This window comes from Rattus norvegicus, chromosome 17, assembly GCF_021556685.1.
Source record: "Rattus norvegicus strain SHRSP/BbbUtx chromosome 17, alternate assembly SHRSP_T2T, whole genome shotgun sequence".
NCBI classification, from domain to species: domain Eukaryota; kingdom Metazoa; phylum Chordata; class Mammalia; order Rodentia; family Muridae; genus Rattus; species Rattus norvegicus.
Window position 1 is genome coordinate 51,999,367 of NC_141550.1, and position 11,212 is coordinate 52,010,578.

The 11,212-nt window shown below is 37.8% G+C and overlaps 1 gene segment (V, D, J or C); it reads right to left on the reverse strand.

Moving 5' to 3' along the window:
- Positions 1–1,588: 1,588 nt before the first annotated feature.
- LOC148000181 (T-cell receptor gamma chain C region C7.5-like) lies at positions 1,589–9,473 on the reverse strand. The segment is given in 4 exon segments: positions 1,589–2,142; positions 2,660–2,704; positions 4,085–4,414; positions 9,186–9,473. Coding segments are annotated over 4 exon segments (633 nt in total).
- Between the last annotated feature and the right edge of the window lie 1,739 nt (positions 9,474–11,212).

Below are 11,212 nucleotides of genomic sequence, written 5' to 3' on the forward strand. Positions count from 1 at the left end.
AATGGATGTTTTAGGGAACAATGCTTACCCCTATTTAAAGAATACTCAATATATGTATGTACTCAGACATTACATAGGATTTTGTAACATGTAAAAATTTTGTCATTCTAAAAGAGAAGTTGATATATCTAAGAAAAGCCAAATGAAGTAGCCAGAATTCTGTGAAATGTGGCTTCATGTTCAGTGTTCTCCCAACGAATTATGTGGTGGTTACCTGCATATTGCTGTTGTGTTGACATAAAAGTCATGGACCCAGGAGGTTGCATAACAGCCTTTTTGCATCATAAATTACCCAGATTCCCATAATCTTCTTCAACTGATTCAGTCTATTGATGGAACCTGAGTCTCAGGATGCTACTCACATCTACCCAACACTACTATGAAGGATTCTACTGTGTCTGCGGCTCATAGCCTACTTTATTATTGCTTTCTCTGGAAGAGCAGTTTTAAACCAAAAAAAATGTTCTGTGGAAAGTAGTGTGACTACCACTTACATCAAGTGGCACAATTACAGTTATTTTCTACCATAGATAGTCGAAGGATGGGGATAAGAATGACAAGCCAGTGGCATAGAGTAAACATGAGTAATAAACAGATGAACTCATAAATCTTTAAGGAAATCATCACTATCCTAAGGAAGCAATGGATGTCTTAGTATTTTGTGTGTTTTTTGATTGACTATCACTAAAAGATAAAATATTGGGTACATCAATGTGCACACACCCTGTGTCCTTCTGTCTCCCCTCTCCCCAGTGGAGATCAGAGAAATCTGACTTTCAATTATGAGTGCTTCTTCAAACAAACAATCTCGGTTGTGAGATCAACTCTCTAATCTGTGAACTGTGGCCCATAAATGTTATATATCTCAGAGGACTGTTAGAGGATCAGGGGTTGCTTGATGTGTAGTACAGGATACAGTACTATAGTGCTTTCCCATGCTTCCCATGGAGAAGAATGGAAGTCACGTGTGTGTGTGTGTGTGTGTGTGTGTGTGTGTGTGTGTGTGTATGTGTGATCTATTCTTTTTAAGCTATAATCAAGGGCCTATAACAGGACTCTCCAGGACTTGTTTGCACTTGCTGTTACTAACTTGCTAAGCATACACAGTTCTAGGAGACAGAACACTGACTGTTCATCTTACAGAGGGAAGCTGTGCTGTGCTGCAGGGAGTCTGGAACCTGAGGTTTCACTCCATCGCCTTTTCCTCTCTAGAGTTCTGGTAGCATTCAGGAGACAGTCTGAGGATCAGAAATCATACTACCGTGAAATACAGGCACAAAGCTGAGCCCAGAGAGTATGAGTCAAGTTAGACATTTGTTCATTGCCTCAAAAATGGCAAAACCAAATGAATTCAAAATCTGATAGCCTTTAAGAGCAGATACGGTGATTTTAATTGCCTACAGCTCCTCCTATACCCACTGTCCTAAAAAATGTCATTACCACAGAGTCTGAACCAAGCTTAGGAATGTGTTTTTAGAGTCTTGTTACCAACTGTCACCAAAATGCCATGACAATTGTCATGTTGTTTCATACCACAACTTTCAACATTACTAAATGAAAATAAAGACTGACAAAAGTAGACTTCTGATTTTTAAAAAATATTTATTGTCTCTAATATGAAATACAAGGCACAGAATCCAACAATAAAGAAGACTCTTCAGGTTGTCTAGAGAGGAGGCTTTCAGAGAGTTGACTAGTTCAAGAGCAACAAATGCCGTGGGTAAATCCTGCAGCCTATGTGTACCAGAGCTTTGATACTTTGGGCTTCTGGGGGAGGGGACTGCTGGAGAGGATGGAATCAGGAAGGTGAGCTCAGTTAGAGAGAAATTGCTAAAATTGCTTACAAATGTGAGAAAAATGTTTGCACAATAACAGAATGATGTGCATGTGACTTTACAGAAGTCAAAGCCAGCAAGAGAAGGCAGCTGGACCCCCATAAGTCACCTTTATGACAGTAAGGATAAAAATCAACGGACTTGCTGGTCCACCGTTTATTTCCTTAGGAGCTCTTCTTATTGCCACAGGCAGCTGTTCTTCTAAGCAGAAAGAAGCTGATGATGGCCAAGTAGAGCACGCTCTTGAGGAGCAGGAGCAGGTAAGTATAGTAGGCAGAGGTGCCCGTGAACTGGAGCTGCAGCACATCTGAAAGAGTTCTTTAAATTAGCTCCATCTGCCCTTTCAGTGGCATAGGGTGTTAGCAAAGAGGAGGCAGTAGGTACTAACTCTGATGACTTACAATGAGTAGCATCTCTCCTCATCCTCAAAAGAACCACGTATACGGAGATTGAACTTGGAAAGCAGTTCGTCTAAACCCATCAGTGCCCAAAGCGAGTGAGTAACTAGATGACTTTAAAAACCTAAGCTTAGTTTTTATCATGCTTTCTTTGGTGACTAAAAATAAGAGACACATGGGTAAATGAATTTCTCTGTTAATATAGGTTAGGCTATACCCGTCTTTAATTCACTTATGCTTGAATTGGCAGTTCACTATGTTGCTGTGATGTCCGTGTAGTGACACACTAATTGTAAATATCAGTCTATTCTGTAACATGCAGACATTCAGATACTTTTACATTAACTCATGGCAGCTCAGTACTGTTATACTCAAAAGAGAAAGCACTGTAATGTGACACAAAAGCAAACATATACTGAAACCTACCGTTTTTATCTTGCCAGCAAGTTGTAGGCTGGGTACTCACAGCAACTACAAGAAATAGCAATAAGAATTTGTTCATTAACATGCACATTGTTTGACAGTTCTCTGTGTGCTTGTGAATATGCATATACCTACATATAAATGAATACTTATGTGTCTTCACATAGACAGAAGTGTATTAAAACATGAGCCTCATAGTTAAATAATAAGATATTTAGTTATAGAAATTAGTATCATTATATGTAACTCAGTTATGTCATTCACATGCTATATTTCTGTATACAGAGAAGTAGAAATTCAAAAGAGTTCTTTTTCCATTTTTACCCTAAAAGATATAATAGAGTGTCTAAAACAATCTTCATAGAAGAGCAGCCACATCTTTCCAAAACAAGGATCCTCCCAAAGCAACTATTCAGAGTTCACTGACCATTGAAGAAACTGGGATTTCAGAGGAGAAATGCAGACAGTGAACAGCGAGAAGCTCACACATTTCATATCTGTTTATTGCTCGCAGGTTCAAGCTCCTGGAGCCTCGGGACTATTGTTCATTACGAGCAGTTGTGGCATACAGCGAATTACAAGTCTATCAGGCCCTCTGCCTGGTTGTGCATCTGTGTACCGCACTGAATTAAGGGAATTCCGTGGGATCTTGCATCTGAGTTATTCTGAGTAATTTTGACAGAGTATGCATTGTTCACTGTACAACCCCCTCCATGTTGGGACACTGACTAATCCTGGTCTACCCCACACAGCCCTACCTGTGCTATCACAGAAAGGGCTTTCCAAAATGCAGAGATGGCAAGAGATGCATTAATCATGAAGACATCACCATGCTTGCATCCATCCAGTATCCTCACTCCATCTTTAATAAATGTTCTCTCTGACAGTGATATACATAGCAATACAATTCTGAACGTGTCAAGGTTGCTAGGTCCACTGCATTTTGTAACAGGCTTTGAGTCTCTCATCTGAATATTTGGTTAGCTAAGGCATCCACTTCTATGGCATCAGGTTCTGGAGATTGAACTTTGTACACAGTGAGATTAAACGGCTTTGCTTGCGTGGCTGAGCATTCCTAATTATGGCATCCAAGGTGGAACCTCAAGGTTCGCATTTATCATGCACTCAGTTGCGTGTTGTTTTAATGCATCATTTATTTTTAATTCAATTAACAATTCCAGAGAGAGAGAGAGATGGGGGTGTGTATCATTAGATGTGGATATTTTGGATAATGACACTACGGCCTAGAAAGTTTTAGCAAAAAATTTCAACTTTTCTCCAAAGCCTCTGCCAGCTTAGTATCACAGTAAAATAAATGCAATGACCCCATTAAATGTCACATTAATTTTATTGATACATTATAGAAAAGGATTGGGTATTTTCAAACATTTTCTAGAAGACTACATTTCAGAGTATATATGCACATACCTTTCTTTATTGAAGGAAAGAAAATCTCTTGGTCTGCTCCTCCTTTGTTGTTCTCGTGTTTGACAATACATCTGTGCTCCTTACCCATTGACCCTTCAGGCACAGTAAGCCAGCTAAACTTCATGTATGTATCGTTAGTCTTCAGCGTCTCCCCTTCCTGGGAGTCCAGGACCGCATTGCTGTCCTTTTCTTTCCAATACACCCTTATGACATCGCGGAAAAACTTTTCAAGGAGGCAAAGGTATGTCCCAGTCTTGTGGAGATTTGTTTCAGCAGAAGAAGGAAGAAAAATGGTGGGCTTGGGGGAAATGTCTGCATTAAAACTTTTGTCTGTAAGGGAAAATAGAAAGTTAATAAAGATAAAAATGATAGCAGGTACTGTCATTGAGATAGAGTCTCATGGAGTTCAGGTGAGAATTAAACTTGTGATATACCCGTGGACTGCCTGAGCTACTCGTTCTTCTGCATGAGCCTCCCAAGTGCTAAAATTACAGATTAAATCAGACACACACCACTAAATCCAGTCACTCAAAATAATATTACATGTCCAACAAAACACGTCTTCTGAAAACAGCATTCTACCCATGAAGGGTACCAATGTTTAAAATTATTTTTCATTCTAAGCTGTGTTTTAAATTTATCTTTCCTTCAAACTTGTGATTTCCATATGGCTTTCTCATATATCTTAGTTTTAAGTAACCCACATCTTTCCTTCTTCTCTCCTTTATCCCCTTGCTCACTTTCATTTTTCATTTCTGGGTTGTAAGATGGTGGTTCCCTATGGATTCTTTTTATCCATTGTTTTCAACCTTCTCTTCTGTTTTGTTCCCATCCACGATCTGCCCCAGTGCCCCACTTCTGTATTTTCATCTATGTTGCACTGAGCTCCCTGCCTTAATGCGCCACCGCCCATGGTTCATTTCTAGTTGTGGCCTCTGAGGGACCAGAGGTTCACAGACTCCATCTTTGAGAACCTGAGCCAAGAATGAACTGGAGTTAACCAACAGGCCCGTGCCTAGCACTAGTTTCCAGGTTAGTCTCTACAACCCTGCTCTTGGTACTTCACTTTCTAACAACCACCAATAAGGAGGAAAGCAAAAGTTAAGTTTATAGTTTGGTTCCCAACACCAGCCAATTATTTTAAAGGGCAACAAAATTTCATAATAACCCCCTAATCAGACGTGTGCCAGGCCAGAAACCTTCTGGCTTGTTTGCTCACCTCCATAAATGCTTGTCTGAAACTAGGCTTGGGGCTTCATGTTTGTGTCCTGCTGCATCATGCTTGAGCTTGAACAAAAAGAACCTACTGTGATTACATAAGTATGGGCCCCTTGGTGGTATTTTGGGGCTCAGGAACAGGTGCAACAGCCTCCATGAATACTCCACACTAAGAAGTACATTATGATAGAGAAAATGTGGCACATGTGTTTTCTTTTAATCGCTAAATAAAATTCCTTAATGGATATATGCAAAAACTAATATTACATAAACACAAATGGTTAAGAACAATTTATTTCTTTACATACCTATATTTTCTCATAGCGAATCATGATTCATGCTGGGTGGATAGATGGGAGGGTAAGGAGACCAAGTTGCTTTTATGGTCAATGTACAGAGGAAGTTCTCATATCATTTCTAACATGCTTCCCTGTCACCCTGTTACTTTGTTCTCTGGCTATGTCATTTAGTGCAACCCACTGTTAATTTAGCTGACTGTACAATGAGCTCTGCATTTCTATAGCTCAGGGAAATCGATGTCAGTAAGTAGTTTTTATTTCTTCTTTGTAACTGTATACAGCCAATTATGTAATGGAATTATCCCGCCATGTGTCTGCTGTGCTTTGGACAACGTGCCCATTGCTTTATTCACAACATCACCTTTGATCGTGCTGTTCTCATGTCCTCATCTGTCTTACTAGGGACTGAGCACAAAGTTTCCATGTCCTATGGGAGTGAGTGGAGAAGTCAGAGTTCCATATCTGAGTTCAAAGCACTGACTTGTTCAGAGTGCACTTGAAAAGGAGAAAAGGGAAGGTGCCTGTCTATTGAGTCTATCAACATCTTGATTATAGCAATAAATCTTATGTCAATGTCAAATGATTTAATACGAACTTCCATACATGACATGAATGTTTAAAGGAAGTCCAGATGTCTGCAAACATTTTGCAGATGTTTGCACAGTGCTCTTACAGCATTTCTGATTGAAATCTCTGGAAAGTGTTTCAGAAAGTCCATCTCACAGCCCTCTTCTTTCTAAACATTATCACCCTCACCTCACCATAGCCAACTTTGCCTTCCCCCAACTATCTTTAAAATACATCCGTTCAGTAACCACCCATGATGGCCCATTCCATTCCTACACCGAAGATGAAGGAAGACCACAGCGATTCAAATTATATCAAAACTAATATATTAGTTAATGTCCCTGATTCTTCACATTCCAGAGACATGATTGTCTGGAATTCTTACAAGAATAGAAATTTGATCCTGACCTAACTGATTCATAAGTTCACCGAGTAAGCTGAAAAACTTCTAAGTTTTAGCTGCTTTATTTTTTTTACAAAACATACATTTTATTGTAAACCAATTCAACCTCAGTACATCAATGAAATGAAAATGAAACAAGATGAGAAAATTAATTAAGAGGAATAAAAATGTAGAGGTTATTACTGTTGTCAACATGACTGCTAATAATAACAATTTATTTTCTATGACTTGTGCTTGAATAAAACATTGTTATTCATGGGTAAAAGCTTTGCTATTAATCATAGAATTGGAGGTTGTGGATTGTAATTAAATCTAGGTCAAATAAGGAGAGAAATGGTGTTTCTTTACCCACCAAGCTACAGTCTACTTTGCAATAATATACCGGGGTTCCCAAATCTACCATCACACGAAGCCTGGCGCTCTCAGGATAGCAAAAGGAGATACAGTTGTCTAGAGTGCGTAGCAGTGCATGAACACTGCGTCTCTGCTGTCCAAAACAGGCTGTGCTCCCAATCGGCACTGTAACACATGAGATTGCATCTTTTATCGAAAGTTCTGGTACTTGGCTTCAGTCAGCTCACACCGAACTATTCTTCACCTGGTGGCTTGGCTCTTTCTTGAAAACTGAGTGAAGAAGTATCACAAGGCTGGTTCTCAAAGACATTTCAGGACACTGCTGTCTGCCTGACCTCACAGGCTGAGTCCTGATGTACATGTGAAGTCAAATGTTATGATTTAGTGCTAGTGTAGGTGGGCTCACTTTAGGGCCACTTCTTTGCATTTCTCAAAATAAATGTTAGAAATAACGTCCACTCAAAACCTACTTTCCTTCCAAAGAATATATGCTTTGAAATCTTTTCTTCAATTTTCTTTTGCTCTCTGTGAATATGGTATATGTATAAGGGGGTCTGCAAAGTTCCTGTGTGGGGATTCAGGAACACACACCTTACATGCCCCTGAGGCAGTCAGAGGACAGCCTCACTCCTGTCCTCAATTACACTTTGTTTCAGACAGGATCTTTTTGCCATTTACCATTCCATATTCCAATGTTGCAGGCCTGTGTCCTCTAGAGCTTTCCCTGCCTCAGTATTCCGCCCTACCTTAGTAAAACCTGTGGGTACTGCAGTGCATGACTTTAGAATGACTGAGAATTCAAACCTGAAGTCACCTCCCCAGGTACTTCTCTAACTTTACAAGGGGAAAGTTTTCACATTCGAAAATTGCCGAGCTTCATTATGCAGGTGCTGAACTACGTTTTAGTTTAACTTCTGAACATAAAACTTGGTGCTTCTAGCGCTGAAGCCTCTTCAGTTACTCTCCACTCCTTGCTTATGTCTCCCATACCAAAATAGAAAGAGCACAGACTCCTTAGTTGCAGACAGTAGCCTGACCTCTCTGGACATCACAGTTAAACCAGGAATAATTTCAAAGATTCTGAGACTGGAGCTTGTTGCACCTGCCCTCCCATCTCTCTCTCTGCTTTACTCTGCAGAATACAAAGAAAAGTTCCTGTAAATATAAACTTTGTGCCAGGGTCAAGCGCTTAGATGAACTAGCATATAATCCACAGTATCTGAAATTTATCTTGTGAACATGTAAAAAGCAGACAATATTTTGTTACTATTTATATGATTACAAAAATTGACTCTGTCAATATTAAGTGGAGACAAAACTCAAACAAAGTCTAAGTGTAATCATGAGTCTAAGGACTGAACATACTCTGCCTTGAAACTTGGGTCATGTTCATTTTGGTTGATAAGTCTTATTTTACTTTCTCCAGGATTCTCCAGAAGTTAATATATTTATTCCCTTAAACAGTTGTCGTTTATAGATCAGTCCTAAGTCTAGAATATAATTTAGAGTTAATTGAAATTTTCTTTTCATAAAGAAATAAAAGCAGTAACCATGTATCTAGGTATTACTAATCTAGTAGTTACTAATATTTAGACAATGAAGGTGTCATTATAAAAAGTCAAATTAAAGAAATCAAATGTAATAATAGTCAAATGAAGATGTAAATTCATGAATAGTCTTTTTTTTGTGGACACTGGACAGAAGTAGTTTGGAAAAACTACAAATTCTAACTGAAAAACTTCCAGATAATATTTCAAGACTCAGAGTGACACAAATTGTGACTAATCACAATCTACCCAATATGAAGTTAAACAAATAAAACATGGATTTATTCATGTTCTACTGTAATTTGCTGTGAATTATGATCAAAACTAATAATAAGGATTTCATTTTGGAGAATGTAGCACTACGTTATATTTCAAAATACATATGTGTCATCATCAAACCTCAATTTTTGAGGACTCACACTTAAAATAACTTTTACAGCAGTATCTTGAAGCAAAGATTTACCCCAATAATCAATGCACATGATCCTCAAAATAACTCCCAGTTCCTCTTTGCATTCTAAACACAGAGCTTCAATGTTTTCTGGAGGGAAAACTATTTACAAAGTAGTTTTTGTTGTCATATCTAGAAATATATCCTGAAAAATGACTAAGAATAGTGTAGTAAGATACAGTAGATAATAGTAGATTTCTATTTTTCTACAACCATATATGTACTTTTTATCACTGGAATGAAGCAGAAAAATGTTACTTACCAGCAGGAATTACTATGAGTTTAGTTCCTTCTGCAAATACTTTGCTCCAGCCCGAGCTATCACAGTGTTCACAGCTTCTACAAAAATCTGAAGCTTTTCCAGACATTTGTGCCATGACAAACAAGCTAAAATTTGTCCTGATAAACTGATCTTCTGTGTTCCTTAAAAAGCCATTGCATAGAAATTGTGTGGTATCTGATACTTTGGAACCTTCGTCACAAATAAGCTCATACAGTGTTCTTCTTGGAGGTAGTAATAATTGAAAAGCACCAACAGAAAATAAAGAGAGTTCAGTTGGAAATGAAGTGAGTTGGGATAACAAACTATTAAGTTTATTGGGTTTACAAACTGTTTTTTTCCAAGTAATTAGATAAAATATTCTAAGAATTGCTTTGTTTTTAATTTCCAGGAGTTCGGTTGTGTGGAAACTGTTCAATGTTTACATCAAAGGAATGTGGTTTTTTTTTTTGTTCTCACAAGCACCAATGTTTCTTCTTTATATGTTCAAAAAGCTGCAATTATTAGTTGATATCAAGAACCATTATTTTATCCATGTCAATGAAAAATGTAATATGTCATGGCTTATTAGAATAAAGAAAGTTATGTAAAAACCATATGTGCAAAGTGTTGTAAAGTTTGATTGGTTAACTTATTGGCTGATTAAAAATAGTATTTTAACTGATAATTTTAATATTCTACTACTTAGGACACCTTCTTACCCTTTGTACTTTACACAGGCAGGATATGTTCTCAGTTTCTGGTGTTCACTGTTAGTCCTTGTTCCAAAACTAGGAGTCAAATTATTAGAAGTCTTAAGATTTGTCTAAATTTATAGAATTATAAACTAATTTAAAATGCAAAAGAGTAACTAAAGCAAAATATCTCAGTAGGTAAAGGAACTTACTGACAAATGGAGGACTCTACTTTGATTTCTGAAACACACATGGTGGAAGAAGACACCCAGCTCTGTTAGTTGTCTTTCTCTCTCTGCATGCTTGCTGTGGCATGTGCACATTCACACACCCACCACACGCACACACACACACACACACACACACACACACACACACATATGTGAATACATAAAATAAATGTAAATTTTAATGAGATATAAAATGTTTCATTGCACTTATAAAAAATACTGGCATATGTATCTTGGCAGTAACCAGAAGCTCTCTTATTGGACTTAAGATCCCTCAACAAGAAGTATACCATGCCCGGCACGCAAACCTACATAACTACTTTAGGGTTAGTGAGGTCATGTTTGTTTGCACAGAGTCTCCAACTACTAATGTATTAAACCAGCATAATTCCTAACAACAATCTATAAGTATTTGTCCTTATACCTACAGGTAAGTATAGTCTTTAGTCCTCATCAAGGAAAGTTCTCTTTGTAACACTTGGAAAAAATTACAGAAACTATAACCAATCAAAAAGCAGAGTTGTGGGACACAATCCCAAACATTACATCTATAAAAGACTCCCACACATATAACTTAAGGAACATTGTAGAAGAGAGGGAAGAAAGATTCTAAGATCCAGAGGGTAAGTTCATTTGCTGTGATAATATGTCTACAACACCAGAAGCTCTACACAAAAAGTCTTACCAACATGACTACCCACATGTGAGCTGAACAAGAATCAACTCAAGGAACAGACCAAACTGGTAAGGGAACAGCCCACATGGTCTCAACCCTACACAAAGAACTACAGAAAAGTGTGTTAAGCTGGGAGTGAGAGAGGTGGTCCTCTTTAGGGACATCAATTGACTGTCCAATTCCAAACAATCAGCTCTGAAAAGATATATACAAGTACTATTGTATGGACAGAAAAAGTTATACTTAGAAATATATATGTACATACAATACATATATGAATGTAATAACAATTAATGACAAAAGAAGACATAAATTTGCAGAAGAGCAGAGAAGAGTATAAGAGAGTTTGAAGGAAAGAAAGGGCAGAGTGAATTGTAATTAAAATACAATCTCAAAAATAAACAGAAAGAAAACAGAAAAAAATAAGAA